The sequence below is a fragment of the Cyprinus carpio genome, chromosome A2, assembly GCF_018340385.1.
Source record: "Cyprinus carpio isolate SPL01 chromosome A2, ASM1834038v1, whole genome shotgun sequence".
NCBI lineage: Eukaryota > Metazoa > Chordata > Actinopteri > Cypriniformes > Cyprinidae > Cyprinus > Cyprinus carpio.
The window spans coordinates 9,775,943-9,795,610 of NC_056573.1; the positions used below are offsets into that span (position 1 = coordinate 9,775,943).

At 38.4% G+C, this 19,668-nt stretch overlaps 2 protein-coding genes and 1 pseudogene across 4 annotated transcripts; all 3 read left to right on the top strand.

Annotated features, from left to right (window-relative positions):
- Positions 1–1,904: 1,904 nt before the first annotated feature.
- LOC109088539 (TLC domain-containing protein 4-B-like) lies at positions 1,905–6,134 on the top strand. Of its 2 annotated transcripts, none has more exons than XM_042771843.1 (7): positions 1,905–2,445; positions 3,530–3,696; positions 3,814–3,903; positions 4,058–4,116; positions 4,489–4,583; positions 4,656–4,729; positions 4,822–6,134. In XM_042771843.1, exons 2-7 carry the CDS (start codon positions 3,542–3,544, stop codon positions 5,138–5,140), a joined length of 792 nt encoding a protein of 263 aa, XP_042627777.1. In that variant the 5' UTR covers positions 1,905–2,445; positions 3,530–3,541; the 3' UTR covers positions 5,141–6,134. The 2 variants fall into 2 exon arrangements, with proteins under 2 accessions (XP_042627777.1, XP_042627781.1); XM_042771847.1 differs by lacking the exon at positions 1,905–2,445 and adding an exon at positions 2,499–3,351.
- A 243-nt stretch (positions 6,135–6,377) lies between these two features.
- Positions 6,378–11,835, top strand: LOC109088535 (holocytochrome c-type synthase-like). Of its 2 annotated transcripts, none has more exons than XM_042771851.1 (6): positions 6,378–6,494; positions 7,098–7,214; positions 8,040–8,215; positions 8,520–8,668; positions 9,685–9,771; positions 9,912–11,834. In XM_042771851.1, exons 2-6 carry the CDS (start codon positions 7,112–7,114, stop codon positions 10,102–10,104), a joined length of 708 nt encoding a protein of 235 aa, XP_042627785.1. In that variant the 5' UTR covers positions 6,378–6,494; positions 7,098–7,111; the 3' UTR covers positions 10,105–11,834. The 2 variants fall into 2 exon arrangements, with proteins under 2 accessions (XP_042627785.1, XP_042627783.1); XM_042771849.1 differs by lacking the exon at positions 6,378–6,494 and adding an exon at positions 6,501–6,620 and having other exon boundaries at positions 9,912–11,835.
- A 2,473-nt stretch (positions 11,836–14,308) lies between these two features.
- On the top strand, positions 14,309–17,033 carry LOC109067401 (annotated as a pseudogene).
- The last annotated feature ends 2,635 nt before the right edge of the window (positions 17,034–19,668 follow it).

Here is a 19,668-nt window from a genome sequence, read left to right on the forward strand (position 1 = left end):
AAGTGAAAAGGCTGAGGCGGAAGTTTAGCTCATGAATATGAATTAGTGTGCGTGCTGGACGCTCAGCTGACTTTATTAATATTTATAACTAGCCCTCGTCGTAGTACGAATTCTTGTAATTATTCATTCCTTCAAAATGTAAAATAGCCTATTAAAACAATTGCAAACTACAAATTAATGATATGTTGAAAGATTAATTTAAATAAAACAAATAGAGAAACGTTTTTCTAAAACAGTAATAATAAATATGTTTGATTGAAACCCTGTTCAGTAGGCTATGGCACTTTTATTAATATACCTGTGATATAATAAGCAATAGAAGACCGCTCTTTGTGAATTTATTATCAACATATGTAGGCTGTTTAACACATGCTAAAAATACCTGAAGGTGGGGGTCTTGATTTTATGATTTTTTTGTTCTTCTTTTTCTGTGGGACATCCTGCATGTGGAGTTCAGCCTCCTGTCACCATGTGTTTCCTGAGCCTCTGTTATCCTGAGACACTGCTGTCCATTAACAGGAAACAACAATAAAGTCTCAATGCCAGAAAGAATTCATCCCAGATATTAAATAAGTTCTCTCACCTTTTGAATTCCTCCTTGGTATTTTGGGTTCAGCATTCAGTGTCACCTCATGTTATAGCCTACTATAGTAACTTTTCTCATCACCTAAAATGTCTTTCACTTCTGAAGATGAAAGATCTGTCAGTATAGACATACAAAACTGTTTTAAGCCCCCCTTTATAATCAAAATGGAAAGTGCCATCATGCCTCTAGACATACAATTAATTAAGGACAAGCCAAAACATGGATACTAATGATATAGTGGACTCGTGTTTAGCCCATCGCTATAGCAATCAAACAAAGAAACAGTCGAAAACAAGGTGTGTTTGTCATGGTAAGTGATTGTTCCCAGACTTTTGGTTGAAGACAGGAAAAGCACAAAAGCACAAGGGCTATTTCCACATAACTGTGCTTAAAACCGAGTAATACTTTACCATTAATACCTGCATATGGATTAGTATCGCATTTTATTTCAGTAATGTATGGAAGCCCATTTCCGCCACATAAGAAAAAACATGCTTTGATAAATCATAATTACGTGATAAAAAGCTAAAACTATGAGATAAAGACATAAATATGAGATAAAAAGTTAAAAACAACTTAAAAAGTATAAATAATGACATAAGTAACTTTGTCACAATGACTTATATAAGTCTCAGACTTTGTATCTCAATTATTAGTATGGTATAATTTTGAGTTTTACCTCATAATTTCGCCTTTGTCATAATTATGACTCATAAGTTTGACTTTTTTCAACAGTTTTTTATGTCTTAATTATGATAATTTACCAAAGCATGATTTTTTTTCTTATGTGTCTGAAATGGGCTTTCATAGTAACAGGAGAGCAATTTGACATACGAACCCAACGGTTACAAATGCATTCATTTGTTTAAACTCTTTATTGTTTGCAGTCTTTAAGTAAATCATGTTTGCAGTCTTTCAGTAAATCAGCAGGTTACGTGAAACCATTTGGATTTCACTTAACAGGAAATGAAAAGGGATGTTTTGTCAGAAACAGAAATTCCAACAACAGAACAGAAATGTTGTGTCTGGATTGTTAATTTCACACAGTATCTTTGCTTTTAGTTTCCATTGTACTGTTATGTAACCCAGAGCTGATAAAGTGAGAAAAATATTCTACAATACACATTTAGGTATTACATCCCTTTTATTTTTCATGAGCAGAACTCTTCTGGGGCAAACGGTTAATCAAACAGGAATGCCTTGTTGCTCCAACCCTGAGGCGGAACATCCAGATGGACTCAACAACAACCACAACAACAACAACAACTGTGCTTTAGAGGGGGATGGGATGTTATTACCTGAAGCTGCAGGGCAAGAGTAACCGCTCTGCCATAAACTTGCTCCATTATGGCTCTAAATACAAGAAACCCCTAGAGTGTTACTGCTGGAGTGATTTTAAATAATTCTAGGGTTTATTTTGTTTGGTAAATAGTAATAGATCTGGTTTAAGCTGCAATATGCATTTACCAATAGTGTCCTTTTTCAGATAGTATCAACCACCCTCTCCTGCTCTAACACATATGCCTGAAGCTCTTTTGCTACCATGGAGAGAAAAAAAAAAAGATAGTCAAGTGGACGTCTCACTCCATCTAGTGGTTCCTTTATGCAATGAAGCTCATTTTTCAAACATATAAAATTACACTGGACAACTGCATACAAGAGAAGGCGCTTACTGAATTAATATGGAGAGTGGAGAGGGACAAGGCTGTTGGATTTGCATTTGCAATCTCTCTGCCATCCTCTCCTAGGTGAACACCTGAGATTCGCAGATCTCTTACTCTGCGTTTGTCCTCGTATCCAGCTGTGTTCATGCACACTCTCCATGGCCAGTTCAACATGGGTCTTTCGTAACGGAAAGGGTAAGTCTGATCATGCATTATGTTGACTACAGTATTTTTTAAGGAAGCATGCAGTCGGTTCATAGTCACCAAGAAGCAGGACAGACTGAGCTGTTGCAAGAGAAAATGAATGGCTTAGCCAATGAATCTGACAAAGAAAATGATAAAGATAGCATGTTCTGCTTTATTTCCTGATTATTTGGCCCTTTTTTGTTTTACTCCTACTGCACATATATAGTGCACTTACTCACATTTTTAAATAAATTCCATTCTTCTCTGCATTTCTCCTCTTTTTTAGTTTTCTAGTTGTCAAATACACCCGGCAATCTATATTACAAATGTGTTGGTTCCTTGACAAATTGGATTTGTTCCTCTTTTATGAGTCACTTCAGATAAAAGCATGTTCTAAATGTAACTGTACATGTCAGAAAAAACAGCAGAATTAAAATCTGACAAGGTCATGCTGGTTTGACTTCCTCCTACTATCAGTTACCAAAAACATTGAAGCTTGATGCATTTTCAAGGGTACGAGGACATAGCAGGGGAGTGGTCGTGTCCCAGTGGAACATAACAATGCCACATTGATCAAAAGCATTGATTTCCTGCTGTTTCATTACGATCGGTGTCCATACTGCAGAAATGTACAGCTGGAGTAAGATGTACACGCTCCCTCAGCCAGGATAGAAGTTTGTGTATGCAGCACAAGCCCACACAATCAGCTGTTTCTTATGGGACGCTGAGATCTCTGGGATTCGGATGCATTTCAGACTGCACAAAAGCTACGCGTGGCTCATATAAATCACAAATGGAGAAATCTGAGACGTGTTTGAGTGGGCTGACCTCTAGATGGCTGTGCGGCTGTCAGCACATATGCAAACCTCTGTATACTAAGGGATTTGGCAGTAGAGAGGTACTGCGGCAGCTCAGGTGATGACTGGGGCTTTTATGCTCGCAATTGGTCTGGACTGGTGTAAGAAACATGTGATTTGTCAAAGAGTGTTGTGGGGTAGGGGTGTGACGATTATGTGTTGGGCTGGGGGGGTCAATAGGAGATTTATTGCTGAACGTTCACCGCCATCTTGCTCTCGTCTCTTTCTTTCTCTAGGGCTCAGCAGGCATGGAGCCTCTCAGCCTGCAGGTGCTGGTGGTTGTAACAGGGAGCTTCCTGGGCTTCCAGTGGCTGTTCCACAGAGGTAGCCCTTGGTTGTCTGAGAAGCTCTGCAAAGGCTTCCTGAGACTCAGACATACACAAAGGACAGAGTGGAACTCCAGGTGTCAGATTTATCTTCTAAAAGCATGTTTTATTGTGCACTCTTAACCAAAATTGGAATATCTATAAATTCTCACTGTGTTTTGTTTTTGTCTCTTTTTCTTTTTTCTCTCTCAAAGGGCTGTCTCAACAGTACATGCCTTGGTTGTGGGACTTTTCTGTCTCTATATATATATCTATGATGAACCTATCCAGAAAGACCCAGTCTGGTGAGGATTTGAAGATGCAATCCGTTACAAATGTGCTGGCACAACTTATGCAACATTGTGTAGTTTCTGTCCTGAAAGTATAATCTGAATCAGATGTTTTTGGTGGTCTTACAAAAAACATTTATCTTATCTAACCTCTAATTTGTGATCACAGGGGAGATGCCACACTGGTGAAGCTAAATGTGGCCATTACCTCAGGCTATCTTATATCAGGTGGGTGGAGGCTTAATGATGTGATGCTATATCTATTAATTTGTGCATAATTAAATTGAATATTTTAATTTATACACTTAATGATTTGTATACATTTATTCTAAGCTTAACTTTTTTTCATTTCTGAATTAAAATTCATTTTCATTTTTTAATGTATTTTTCAGCATAATCATTTATTATTATTGCTTTGAAGAAAAATATTTGAACAAAACTGCATCATTGCAGTTTAAAAATCTATTTATTTATTTGCTTGTTTGTTGGAAATAATGATTAAGATGTGTACATTAATTTATTTAGTAAGATTTTTTTTTTTTTTTTTTTGCTTTAAACTTGATGGTTACACTCAGAACATTATCTGTTTCTTATTTTCAGATCTCTTGCTCATGTTTACTTCATGGGAGTCAATTGGAGATAAATATTTTGTCATACACCATTTTGCTGCTCTCTATGCATACTACTATGTGCTGGTAAGTTGTCTTCAGCGGGTCTGGTGTACTATTACTTCAAGATTTATAAGGTCATTTTGTGCTTTTTTTCAGAGTCAAGGAATATTGCCTTACTTTGCTAATTTCCGCCTGCTTTCAGAATTCTCCACTCCCTTTGTGAACCAGCGGTAAGTATGACCTAACAAAAACACCTAAAAGCATACAATGAGACTGTTAAAGGAGCTAATTTTCTAATTGCATTATTTTTAATGTCTTTCAGTTGGTTTTTTCACATGTTGGGCTACCACAAACTTTCCAAACCGAGTCTGGCTAATGGTGTCGCCATGACTTTTACATTCTTCTTGGTGAGGATCGCAGTCATTCCAGGCTACTACAGCCATATGTACTTGGTCTTTGGTACGGATGACTTCTACCGGTTACCTTTGGGGGGCCGCAGTGCCTGGGTTATTTCCAGTGTGTCTTTGGATGTCATGAACATCATGTGGATGCACAGAATCATCCGTGGATGTCTCAAAGTCCTTCGCTCGGCCTGGTTGAGAAAAGCAGGAACTGAGATGGAAACTAAAAAGACAGACTGACATGGAGATACAGACAGCAAATGAACACATCAGAACACAAACCTTCCATCTCGTTTCGTGTCCAACCTGTTGCTGGAGTTTAAATGCCATATGTGTTTTGTTCTTCCTGCTGCTGTAATGCTGTGGCATCATAATTGTGAGTTTTAAACTGAAATCAAGAGCTTGGAAAATGATTTATTGTATTAATATTGACTTACATGATGTCATCTTAAAATATGGGCTCAACAAGAGGAATTCAATCACAGGCGCTCCTTTAAGTTTTAAGAAATCAGGTGATTATGAGACCGATCACATGTACAATCGTCCCAAACAATTGTGGTTGCACTATTTATTATGAAGCTGCTATTAAAATCAACCAACTTAACTTTATGAATGCAATTAACAAAGCAACAGCACATCTGAACTTCCACAACAATACACAGTGTGTGCCTGTAGACCATGATAAACTAATTTTTGACTACAATATGGATAGGGTTATACAAACAGAGGAAATATAATGGCCATTATAAATGTAGTGGAATTATAGGTAAATTGTATGAGTTAAAGATCCTGCCTTTTGCAGCTCAGCACTGCAGGATATTATACTCAAGAAACCATGCATGTCTACATGTAATTATTGCACACATGGAGAATACTATATGGACATTATTATGTATGTCTGGAATGGGAAATGTATCAGGTGACAATGTTATATAATATGTGTTTCTGAAAATGTATAACTTGATGCAGCCGTGTATAAGCGTTTTGCTTGTATTAAGTGGTTTGTTGGTTGGATTTGGAAAACTGACAATAATTATACAAACTTCAATAAGCTAAAGCTTTTCAGGTTATTTATCATCAATTACGTAATAGATATACATTGAATATGCAGTTAAAAAATCAATGATATGATTCTTGAAAAAGGTGTGAGCTATTCCAATCGGAATGAATTTCTACAAATTATGTGATGTCAAAAAATGCTCATATAAGTAACCGAAGAGTTGTGTTTCTGTGGTGTGACAATGTTTTAATCTAAATAAAATACTTAGTTTTAACACTTTGTGAATCATTTTTCAGTGCGGAATCATACTTGTCACTGGAAAAACTTCCCCAGGAAGCAATTGATGAAAAAGATTTGAATATTCGTTGAATAATATAAATAATGTATTGATTCGTGATGTACTTTTAATTAAATTAGATAATGTCATATTTAAATAAATTATAATAAAAATCTAAACTCTCCAATACTCTAGGGGCAGTGTGCATGTGGCTGCCCGACTGTGCCACACACATACACGGCGTGATGCAATCACCCAGAGCATCGTGGGATATGAGGCATGTTTCTAGTGAACGACATTGACTTTAGAGGTGGGAGGTAAGTGTGCTTTACTATTATATAGCGGCGAGTCTTTCATCAGCAATATCTTGCGCACCTAGTTTTAATAGTGCAATTTGAACCATCCAAGCAGTTAAAAACGCTATATGAAGTATGGACAGACAGGTACATCATTCATTTTTTTTTCTTATGCTTGTGTCCATACTGTACTATAAGTGAGTCTTTTGGAACATTTGTTGCACAACTTCCCAAAAGCATAATTGTGCAGTAAATGCTGCAGACATCTATTACGGTTGATCTTGAAGTCAATGGACTTGGGTAGAATAGGACATTTGGCTGTCAGCTCTTCGGTGTGTATTCAGACTGACACAGCAGTCAATCAGGGGTAAAGTTTACATCTTCTAAGACAAAAATGAGGACAATGATGCCACCTAAAGTCACGCTGACTCACAAAACCCAGCTTTTACTAATGCTAGAACACGATAGTTGTGTTCTGTTGTTAGACATAGCATTTTATGTCCATTATAAGATTTTATACATACTTGCACATGCATATATATAACATGCATGTATATATGATAGAAAATGTCATGTAAGGTCACTCAAAACTGACTGTGTTCTTTCATCTTTTTGTCTGGGAAGCTGAGGGAGACACTATGTCCAACCCTACAGGCACCGTGAAGGCAGAGGGCATCATGGTGACTGATTTTGGTAGCGCACCACCACAGGGCTGTCCGATGCATCGAGATATTAATAAAAGTGAGACATCAGTACTTCAGTATTTAAAGTACTGAAAAAGTACCGCCCCTTTTTTAATTTATTTCTTTATTATTTCTCCACTGTTCTGTCGGAATCATTGTAATATTGTTGTTATTTTTTTTTTTTTGTTATTTTTAGCTTTTTTTTGATTCATAAGATTATATTTTTGATATTTTTTTTTTTTTTTATTCTTTTCACATTAAAATTAACTCATTATTTTCAAAATATCATCAAGTATCTTGTCCTCCAAACAATGTGCAGTTTGAAGGCAATGAAACAAAGAGTTATGGTATCCATGTAAGCTATGCTATAAATTATGTGCACATAAAATATATACACATTACCTTCTAAAACACAAATAACTGATTAAAAAAGTTAAAGCTAATTAAAAAAAGTGCACATTGTCTATAGAAATGTTATTTGTTGCTGTAAAGTGACATGATTACCAGATGTTTTTTTTTTTTTGTTCCCATCACACATATGCAGTTAATTGATAATTAAATTCATTGTGAATTATTTTCATGATTAATTATCATAAATTTTATGTAGAGCTCTTTAACCCTGTTCCTAGAGATCCACCACCCTTTAAAGTTTATTTCCAACATGCTTCAGTGCACTTGGATATGATTTTGAAGCGATCCTGAAGCCCTTGATTAGTTGGTTTAGGTGTGTTGGATTATGGTTGGAGCAAAACTCTGCAGGACAGTGGCCCTCCAGGAGCAGGCCCATTTTACTGATTAGTTGTTTTCAGCCCTCATATACAGAAATGTCAAAAATATGTCTCTTCTCCTCAGTTTTCTTCACTATTCTTACCATCTCAAACAGGTACCCCTCCACCAGAATGTCCAATGCATCAGGCGTCTGCATCTGCTAGCGATAAGCTGAAGAAAGCACCAGATGTACCAGCACATCAGGATAGGGCTTATGAATTTGTAGAGTGTCCTATGAGAGCTGCCAATGGGGCTAAACCCACAATGTCTGACATCAATCCAGCAAACATGGTAATTTTCTCTCTTGAAATTGGTTACCTAATAACTAGAACAGGGATCTCCAAACTCAGTCCTGGAGAGTCGATCTCCTGCAGATTTGAGATCCAATCCAAATTAAACACAACTGAACCAGCTAATCAAGGTCTTACTAGGCATAATAGAAACTTCCAGCAGGTGTGTTGAGGCAATTTGGAGCTAAACTCTGCAGGACACTGGCCCTCCAGGACTGAGTTTAGAGACACCTGAACTAGAAGCTTGGATGCACTGAGTTTCCCTTTTCTACCATTAAGTCTCATTTATTTACTGTTCTCTGTAGATGCCACCACCAAACCAGCAACCTTCACCTGGTCAACCATTTCGACTTTCTGTTGTAAGAGAGGAGTCTACCATCCGTCGTGCTGGATCTGAGCAGAACTGGGTTTATCCCTCAGAGCAGATGTTCTGGAATGCCATGCTGAGGAAAGGGTGAGTCCCTCTTGAGTGCGGATGGTGAATACAGCAGACAGAGCAACAGCTCCGTATATATCTAATAATGAGTCAAAAACATATAGTACAGTAGGCAACGTCGGTCCTGGAGTGCCAATGTCCTGCAGAAATTAGTTCCAACCTTAAAAAAACCTCACTTGTCTGTAGCCTTAGTAATCCTGAAGACCTTGATTAGCTTGTTCAGGTGTATTTGATTAGGGTTAGAGCTAAACTCTGCAGGACATCGGCACTACAGGACCAACGTTGTATAGGTTATCATCAACTAATATTGCTACCCTGGCGCTGGATATAGATCTTATCAATCAACTATATTGCAGGAAATCCGGGTTAGAGCTAAACTCTGCAGGACATCGGCACTACAGGACCAACGTTTGATAAAATTGTTGTAGTATTATAAAATATATTGCTTTATGACACATTATTCATATTGATTCAGTCCATCAATTAACAACAAGTGAAGTGTAAGCTGTGTGTCAGGCTGAAATATGGGTCCTCTGTCCGTAATATTGCTTTCTCCAGTGAAACATTTTCTTGTCTGAATCAGGAGAGAAATATGCACAGATCAAGTACTGTTTGTGAAAACAGCTCAGACTGGTTCTAATGTTATGTGTTGGTAGTGGTATTTTGGCCAAAAGTGACAGTTTAAAGTTAAAACGCCTTGATGGATTTGTTTCTTAGAAACACGCAGATTTTCACTTCACAATACATTAATTCATGTGGATTACTTGTGGATTATTCTGATGTTTTTATCAGATGTTTGAATTCCCATTTTGACGGCACCCATTCACTGCAGTGGATGCATAAACAAGTGATGTAGTTACTACAAATCTATTCTGCTTAAGAAACAAACTCATCCACACCTTGAATGGCCTGAGAGTGAGTACCTTTTCAGCAAATTTTCATTTGAGTCAACTATTTCTTTAAAGGCAACTTGCATGTATCCTCACATGTCACCTAGTAGATGTGTCCTGATGTTCTGCTGTTGTCCTCCACAGAGAATGCCCATGTGGACCTTCTCTTCTAAGGTTTGGTGGAAAAGCAAAAGACTTTTCACCCAGAGCTAGATTTCGCCACTGGATGGGGTAAGGGATGCTATTTCTTAATTTATTTTATGCTCATTCTTGAATGTTTGGTCTCAAAACTTCTGTGATCATCTTCAGGAAAACTTAAGTGGAATGCCAATTCAGATATAATAAGTTGCTTTTGGTCTTCTGTGTTGTAGGCATGAGCTACCGTTTGACAGGCACGACTGGATTATTGACCGATGTGGAAAAGAAGTCAGATATGTGATAGACTACTATGATGAAGGCCAAATGGCTAAGCACACAATCCTTGATGTGCGTCCAGCCTTTGATTCATTAGAAGCTGTTTGGGACCGTATGAAAGTGGCCTGGTGGCGCTGGACCTCCACATGAATTTTTTGTGATCTTTAGGACATACTGGAACTGATATTTATATAGCTTAGTCTGTGGAAGGTTTTTATTATTATTTTTTTTTTTTTGGATGACATGATGTTCTTTTTGTAAATGAATCCTGAAAGACCTTATATCATTATGTTTGTGTCCTGAATTTGGTGCGCATTTTTTCAAGATAATGATACTTGCAAAACCTGCTATAGTGGCACCATGTGCTGTTGTAGGTACAGTGTCATGCAATTAAAAACAAAGTTGCATAAAATCGTTTAGTAGCATTATGAATGCAATAAAATGCAAGTATGACTTTTAGAAACTAACGTTGACCGTTACATTTTACCTACTTGTTTTATTTTAAAGCATTCACAATGTTAATCACCCAAAATGACAGAATCTAATGACTGTGAATAGGCTGACACACACACACACACACACACACACATACACACACACACACATACATATATATAATTATAATTTTTTTTATTTTGTTTTCTTTTACTGCTGTGTTCTTTTTTATCAATTATTTATTTCTGCCATACAGTTAGTTGTTAAAAGAATGTACCACTAAAATGTTCAAAACAAAATACCATGATGAAATAATGTACTCTACAGAACTGAAATCAAATACAGTCAAACAAGACCATTTATTTTATTTTTTTTTATTTTTTTTGTGTAAATTAATTTTCTTCAAATGCTGTAATTTGTATTTAAGCTTCCCAGAAATGGCACTTTTGTGGAATGCTACTATACAACAAATTCATAGATCAGCAAGTATTAATTGTTATATATCACTATTGAAATGTGATTTATGCAAAACACGTTGTCAGGCGGAACTGGTTTTCTGTAGTAGTGTTTCTACACAAAATATGTATAGGTCACTATACATTTCTGTGGGAATTACCCTTTTCTCCAAATACTGCTGAAGCCTTATTGAATCACGCCAGTGAAACTGGCCAATAGCAGTCAAGCGCATGAAATATGAGAGGCCCCCCACTCTATATAAAGCAGAGCTTGTACGTCATCCATTCAATATCTATTTCTTCAGCCAACCTTCTACAAGATGTAAGAAGTCTATCAACAAGACTACTCACCGTGATCTACACACTGCAGCGGACATGCCTTCTCTTCCCCTCCTGTGTTCCAGTGAGCTTCGGAAACGAGGATGACTCGCGATTGCCTCTCCTGCGCAGAGCCAATCAAACTCTCTAATGGGTCACACCCACACAAAAGCGCTGCTTGGGGGGTCGGACTGCCCCCACTGCGGAGATATGAGCCTCTGGACTCTCAAGCTCCATGTGGCCATCGTCCAAGGCGATGAACTCACCCAACAAGTCCTGCCACGCTCTTCCTCTGCAGTCTCTTTCGAGCCAAGGAGGAAAGTGCCACGAGCTTCTGATGCGGATCTGTCAGGGTCAGGTTATGAACCCGAATTGGCTCTTTGCCCATGTGCTCCTTATCCCTACTGCTGCAGGTCCCCTTCCAGTGCGCTTAATGACTGCTGTTCTCCGCCTCTCCCCTATCACTTAAGATATGGTGTCCTTCGGTGCCATGGAGGGTGTCAGCGTCTGCGAGAGAGGATAGTGATGTCCATCCTAGTGATGTTGAGCTCCTTAACGTCCTGTCCAAGGTAGTTGATGAGCTCGGCTTGGAGTGGGTGCCTCCTGCCGAGTTGGCCAGAAGCTGTCTGGATGAGTGGTACCTCCAGTCAGATCGCGGCCGAAAGGACACACCCTCCCTCTGGTCTTCTGTGGACGGCACTGACCAAGTGGGGTGTGATAAACCCCCCCTCTGTGTTAGATGCCGTCGTTGGTGGAAGAAGCCGTTGCTGCACGTCTATGTGGTTAGTGAACAATGCGTCTCTCCTCTCTAAACCTTGCTGCACCACTGCAAACTTTGCCGGCAAGGCTTTCTCTGTGGGGGGCCAAGCAGCTTAAGCATTGCACGTGATGCTGATACTCCAGGTGTATCAGGCCAAGCTGCTCAAGTCTCTGGATGAGCTCCAACGCGCCATGGATCTGGCCCTCAGAGCGATGAAGTTGACAGCTCGATTATCGGTCACAACATGGGGAATCTTGTGGTGCTAGATCGTTACCTGTGGCTTACTCTGACCGAGTTAAAGGACTAAAAAAAAAGAAAAAGAAAAAAAGGCCCTTCTTGACGCTCCTGCAAAATGCACAACCTTCTCGCAAAACGCGCTGTAGAGACAGTGCCCCTAGCAGACTGTGAGGGCGGCTTCTACCAGTCGCTGTTTTCTGGTACCAAAAAAAGGCAGACTCCTCCCAATCTTGGACCAGAGACCGCTGAATTGCACGATTTTGAAGCGCTTGTTCAAAATTATTACGCTGAGACAAATTCTCTCACACATCAGACTGAGAGATTGGTTTATCTCTGTGGATTTAAAGGATGCTTATTTTCACATTCAGGTACCCTCTTGCCACAGGCGTTTCCTGATATTTGCTTTTGAGTGGATAGTGTACCAATTCACGGTCCTACCCTTCGGTATATCCCTGGCCCCTTGTATGTTTACGAAATCCATAGATGCTGCTCTCTCTCTTCTGAAGCAGAGCAGAATGCGCATCCTGAACTATCTCAATGATTGGCTGGTCTTAGTTTAATCAGAGCGCGCGCTGATTAAACCGTGACCGGTGCCACAGAGCACATGGCGCATACCTTGCGTATCAAAGTGAAGTTGGGATGAGCTGACCCCTTGGCACGATATGACTCTGTATCGCCAGGGTGTTCTTATTGGCCAAGTTTACAGGAGAAAGACTGTTACAACAGATGTTACAACTTTCCCTGAAGACAGCCTTGCTTCTTGCTCTCACCTCGGCGAAGCGCATTGGAGACTTACACGCGTTTTCGGTGAAAGATGATTGCATCTGTTTCAGACCTGGCGACTGTAATGTCACTCTCCGGCCAAGACCAGGTTACGTGCCGAAGTCACTCAATACACCGTTTAGAGCACAGGTTGTTTCCCTGCCCGCCTTATCTGCTGAGTCGCCAGCCTCGCGTGACGCTGATGCTCAGAGTGCTGTCTGCCCTGTTAGGGCTTTGCGGATGTATGTGGATCGCTCGGCCGCTTTTCGTCAGTCGGACCAGCTGTTCGTGTGCTTTGGTGGATGTAATAAGGGACATGCTGTTTCAAAACAGAGACTTTCTCACTGGATTGTGGACGCTATTGCGTTGGCTTACGAATGCCAGGGGAAAGATTGTCCCCTCAACATCAGAGCTCATTCTGTGAGGGTAATTGCTTCCTCATGGGCCTGGGCTAGAGGTATGTCTATCCAGGATTTATGTCTTGCTGCTGGCTGGTCTTCCCAGAACACATTCACCAGGTTTTACAAGCTGGATGTACCCTTTGTAGCATCACATGTATTTTCAGTGAGTTAAGTTTCATTCATGTGTTGTGAACTGTTATAACCAGCTATACAGTATAGCTGCTAACCCTGTGCTGTGTCTGCCCTGTTCAGTGCAGCCTTCGTGTTCATTGCATGAAGATATGCAAATTTGGTTAGGGTCAGAGCAGATGTTTCATTGGTCTAGTTCCGCCTATCAGATGCGAGTACTCTTAGCGACGCGGCTATTGGCTAGAACTGTCTTGCTTATGTGTGGGTGTGATTGACCCCGTTCAGGGCTTATCTTCACTGCTCTCACGGTGGGATTTAATACAATTCCCATATACGTCTTAGCTGACGTAATGTTGAGTTACCGCCTTGAAAGGGAATGCCTCCGGTTACTATCGTAACCTCGGTTCCCTGTGAGGCGGGAACGAGACATTACGTTAGCCGCAGTGGTTGCTGTTTGATCAGCTGTGCTAGCATTCAGTCGTGGTTCTGACATAATTTTTGCACCCATGCATTTTAATTTCCCCACTGACCTGTCAGTATTTGCATGCTTCGCGTCAACTGGCCAGCTGTCCCCAGCTGGCGTTAGCCCATAAGATTTCAGCGAAAGTGGAGAAGGGAGGAGTTCCTGTATATGTCTTAGCTGACATAATCTCTCAATCCCACCTCTCAGGGAACCGAGGTTACGATAGTCACCAGAGGCGTTCTTCTCGGGGTAGTCCAGCCATGGGCTGCGTCTTCTTGTGTGACAGGTGTCAGCGTTAAGGTGCAATACTGCCACCTGGGAGGTCAACCAGGTACTGGCACTGGAGTACGCTATTTGCGTGTTGTGTTATCTTAGTGTCCCATTCATCTTAAATATTATGGTTATTGCCAATACCTGTATATCGTCAAACCCTAAATTAACACGATGTCGATATTTCATGATTTGAATATCAGGGTTATCGTCAATACCGGTATAACCGTGACACCCCCTACTACTTCCACACCCCTTCAAGATGCCAGCATTTCTTCCAGCCAATTCTTGAGAAAACAGTGTCAAGATTTGAGACAGCATTTATTGGACACAGCACAGTCACTTCCACCAGAGCCCATGGTCCGTGGCTTGATGCCGTGGCTTCAGGAAAACTTCTCAGACTTGATCAAAACATCAAGCTGCGATTCTGCAGAGATCAGACCAGAATCTACAGAAGAAACCTGGACCGCTTTACTACATTTAAATCACATGAGATCCAAAGAAAAATACATCAAACTGATTGAAAAATGCACCTCAGAGCTGTGTCTCACTGGGAGACTCTTTAAAGCGCAGCAGATATTGATTCTTCTGCAAGGAACACAAGATCATATAGAACATATTCCTACACAATAAAATTAGCATTTTCCCAGACAGTTGATTCAGTAACTTATGTAAATGTTAATACCAAAGCCATCACTGGATGTATTAATAGCGCATGCTAAACAGTTTTAATTAATTTCTTATGTGATTTCTGGCTAATTGTAGAGTTTATATTGGAATATGCATGCTAATCTGACTCTATACATCCACAGAAGACTGTGAAAGTCGATGTTGATTCTTTCAGGGAAACACTGTAAGGAAAAGATGATGAGCATCCTGTGTGAGTAGGGTTGCCCACTGTACCATATAATATGGAATCGTCCCGTATTTAAGGCATCAATGATGCATTCTGTATGAAAGCTATACGGAATGCAGTTTGTCCCGTATTTAAGGCATATGCCGTATGACCAACTAGACCATACGAATAACAAACTCTACATCAAGAATTAATCATTCTTTTTTGACAAGTGTTTGATTTGTGAACATCGCCGTTCGAGGGAGGCTGGACCAAGCAGAAACCTCAGCCGGCAGGTCAGTACCGCTGATGTGATCAATAAGGAAAGTCGTCTTTCTCTAATGTATAGCTACCTAGATAAAACAATTTACATTTAAGTAACTTCCAGCGTATTCTTAACCTTGAATATCATTCTTAAAACAAAATGACCAATGAAGTGTCAAGCACCCAAAGCAGTCCATGTTTACTCTCTAAGTTTTCTTTAACTGAAAAATACACATTTTCATAGCCTACTGTAGTAGGTCTACTGTATATTAAACGCACCCATATCAGAAGTTTTATTGCCAAGTATGTTTGAACATATAAGTAATTTGTTTTAGTGTCACAAGCCTCCAGTACACAGAGACAACAACACATAATAAAAAAAGGTATGAATAAAATACTCATGTATAAATATAAATAGAGCGTGCGCGCACACACACACACACACACACACACACACACACAGGATAAATATGCTTTAGATAAAATACTGTAGAATATGAATAGAATAAAAAAAATAAGTTGTAGGGAATGTGATGTACTAGAATGTAAAGTGAAAAATAGTATAAGGTTATTGCACATATATGTATTGCAAAATGGGAGAACATTTAACTGTTCATGAGATAGACTGCCTATAGACTATATATGTATACACGGCTCTTCAAAAGTTTGGGATCAGTAAGATATTTAATGTTTTTAAAGAAGTTTCTTATGCTCATCAAGCCTGCATTTATTTGATCAAAAATACAGAGAAAAAAAAATGTAATTTTGTGAAATAGCCTATTATTGCAATTTAACATAGCAGTTTTCTAATTTAATATACTTTAAAATATAATTTATTCCTGTGAAGCAAAGCTGAATATTCAGCATCATTACGCCAGACTTCGGTGTCACATGATCCTTCAGAAATCAGTCTAATATGCTGATTTATAATCAATGTAGGAAACAGTTGTGATTCTTTGATAAATAAAAATTTCTTTCTTTCTTTTTTTTTTTAAAGAAACTCTTAGAATACTTTTATTCAGCAAGGATGTGTTAAATGGATAAAAGTGATATTGTTAGAAAATATTTCTATTTTGAATAAATTATTTTCTTTTTAACTTTTTATTTTATTTATGGAACACAGGTTCCAAAAAATATTAAGCAGCACAACAGGTGCAACACTGATAATAAATCAGAATAAGAATGATTTCTAAACGATCATGTGACACTGTGGACTGGAGTAATGATACTGAAATGCAGTGCTGCGTCACAGAAATAAATTAAAGTAATATTAGAAATTGCACTAATATTTCACAATATTACTTTTTTTTTTCGTATTTTTGATCAAATAAATACAGCATTGATGAGCATAAGAGACTCCATTAAAAAAATGACAGATCTAAAAGATATATACCTCTGTGTGTGTGTGTGTGTGTGTGTGTGTGTGTGTGTGTGTGTGTGTGTGTGTGTGTGTCCCTTTCTATGAAAAACCACGATTGTCCCTTATTTTCCTTTTCTGAAGTTGGCAACCCTATGTGTGAGGTTCCACAGCCAGAGGAGCAGATATTGTCAGCATATACTATGCATACAATTTCAAAATATCTTTTCACATTGTGTATATTTTGTGTACAGTAACCCCACCACCACCACCTTTTTTAGGATGTCTACATTTGAAGTAAAATACCCTTTATCACTTGAAAACCTCAAAAGGAAGTTTGATCTTTTTGGACTGACTGAGCTTTCTAAGCAGTATTTATCCTCACTTATCTGACAGGAAGCTGCTATACAATACACACACTCTCCACTGGATGGAGCCGGACTCAATTTCTGTCTGTAGCTCTTTGATGGAATCCCCTAATAAAACGCATCATGCAGTTTTCCTAAGGAGCATTGTAAAATATGCTGTCTTATTATATTCTCAGCTGAACTGTTATGATGACATGTCTCCTTATGAAGTTGGACTGGTCAAAATGTCAATAAATGGCATGAAGTTGTAAACAAGTTCAAAACAACATCAAAATAAAATGTATGATAAATCAGTTGGCATCACTGAAGAGTAAGACAAAATCTCAACAACCCATTTTAACCCTCTTACCAGCATGTTTTTTTTTTTTTTAATTAAATTAAATTTATTGTCTATTATTAGTGTGAGTTTTCTTTAAATATATTTAAGGAATAGTTGACCCAAAAATGAAAATTGTCTGTATATGTACTCAACATCAAGCCAACCAAGATGTACAGTAGATGTTTGTTTCTTCATCAGAACAGATTTAGAGAAATGGGTGAATGGGTGTCATCAGGCTAAGAATTCAAAGAGCTGATAAAAAAAAAAAACTCAGATTCATCCACAAGTAGTCCACACCACTCCAGTCCATCAGTTAACGTCTTGTGAGGTGAAAAACTGTGTGTGTGTAAACTTTAAACTGTTGCTTCTGGCTAAAATACAAGTCCATTTTTACTAGAGAAAGCATTGTTTTGAATTTTGGGCTGGTATTTTGTCCAGAAGCAGCAGTTTGAAATTAAAAACAACTTAATAATGGCACCCATTCCCTGCTGAGAATCCAATGGTGAGCAAGTGATTTAATGTTACATTTCTCCAAATCTGTTTAGATGAAGAAACAAACTCATCGACATATTGGATGAGGGTGAGTATTTTCTGATTTTTTTTATTTTGGGGTGAACTATTCCTTTTAGGTGGCATATCAGTACTAATTTTATTTTGTGCTATTCAAGAGTAATACAACTTTTTTTCTATTACAATTTATAGTATTAGCCCAATTTGAGTGAAAAGTTGAAATATGCATGAATTTAATGACAGCAGCATTCAAGCTGCATGAGCTATACAAGTCTGTTGATCATGTTCTCCAGCATGACTTGAGAATATCCAAAGAGTATCTTTGATCTTCAGTGGAAGAACATCATCTGACCATTTGTATAAAAATTCACATTATCAGCGTCTCAAATTCATTTATTTGATTAGTGGCGTACAAATGATAAATATTTCTTGTTCATTAGTTGTACCTTTTTCTAATCTCATATTTCAATGTAATTTCAGATTTTTGGTCCTCAAATTGGGAGTGGTAGCAGACATGTTCCCAGTTATGTAGGGGACACTGTTGGGATTTAAATTGCAATGGCAGAGTTAAAGCTCTAGGGGGCAAAAACAAGCCATAGTTACTGCTTCAGGTTATTTAAGGCAAAATCAGTTATCTTACCTGCTCTTCACTATAAGAACAAACATTAAGTAAAAAGTTTTCTTCTTAATGTTAAGAATAGAACTCTTTAATACAATTAAGACAAATTAAATCTTTGGTGTGAGTAAATTAAACTTGTAAATTGAATTTGACGCACTCACTGACCTTAAAGACAGCTTTTGTACTTCAAACAAATTAAAACTCATCTTTTAATGGTTACTTTTCTGCAGGTTAATAAGCGATCCATTTTATAAGAGGTTTTTCAACATCAACTTTAATTAGGCAAAAGGTATCAAGCAATTCTGTTTTTAGCTCTGTTATTCATACACCCACATACACACGTTGTATAGCAAGCTGTCATCTTATGTTTATCTTATACACATTGTGCAGACAGCTGTTGCCTAGGAGGGTCCAGGAGCAATTGACATGAAATTACTTTTTTTAAACATAATTAACAAGGCTTAATGAAAATCACCTCCTCGCCCTTTACAATGATCCATTTTGAACTATAAATTCACCTTGCCTGACCTTTTCCCTGACATGTTCTTACAAAACAACACTGCTTGTTAAATGTCATCCACTCAGTGGCATTTACTTGTATAAAACAGGGCTTTGATCTGGAGGAGAAGCACACTTTCCTACCTTTCCTAGGCCACAAGGCCACGCTCAGCGACCCCACGCACCTGTCACCTGTTGAATATTTTAATTACGACCCATTCAAATGTACAAAGGTTAGGTTGAACTTAAAATTTATTGGGCAAATGACCTTTTAATTTGGCAAATTAACGCTTCATTTATGACTTTTGTTCCTTGCTTTTTTTGATCTTGCTAAAAGCGCCAATTTTGGAATTCTATCCGACTGCTAAAGATTTGTTAAATCAATGCAGAGGCATGACTGAGAAGAACAGCCTTGGCCCTCTGTGTCCAACTTTTCCTAGGTCAATGCAGTATGAGCTCTGTCACAAGAAGCTCCTTGACAGCCACATCTCATGTTGCCCAAACCTTACAATTAGCCTCAGTCTGAATGATCATAGAACTTTCATTTCAAAAGAAACTTAATCACAGCAACATATAAAGGTCATTCTTGCTATGCACTGCATTTTCATGCCCCCCGTCATACAACATATGTCTTAATATTGGATACTATATAAACATTTTTGTAAGGAATGGAAATCATACATTTTCATTTATATTTAATGTAATTAATTAAAT

Coding starts and splice junctions, on each gene's coding strand:
- LOC109088535 (XM_042771849.1), top strand. Junction 8,216..8,519: donor ACATCAATCCAGCAAACATG/GTAATTTTCTCT, acceptor TGTTCTCTGTAG/ATGCCACCACCAAACCAGCA. Junction 9,772..9,911: donor AGATTTCGCCACTGGATGGG/GTAAGGGATGCT, acceptor TCTGTGTTGTAG/GCATGAGCTACCGTTTGACA.
- LOC109088539 (XM_042771843.1), top strand. CDS start 3,542: ATGGAGCCTCTCAGCCTGCAGGTGCTGGTGGTTGTAACAGGGAGCTTC. Junction 4,117..4,488: donor CTCAGGCTATCTTATATCAG/GTGGGTGGAGGC, acceptor TCTTATTTTCAG/ATCTCTTGCTCATGTTTACT. Junction 4,730..4,821: donor ACTCCCTTTGTGAACCAGCG/GTAAGTATGACC, acceptor AATGTCTTTCAG/TTGGTTTTTTCACATGTTGG.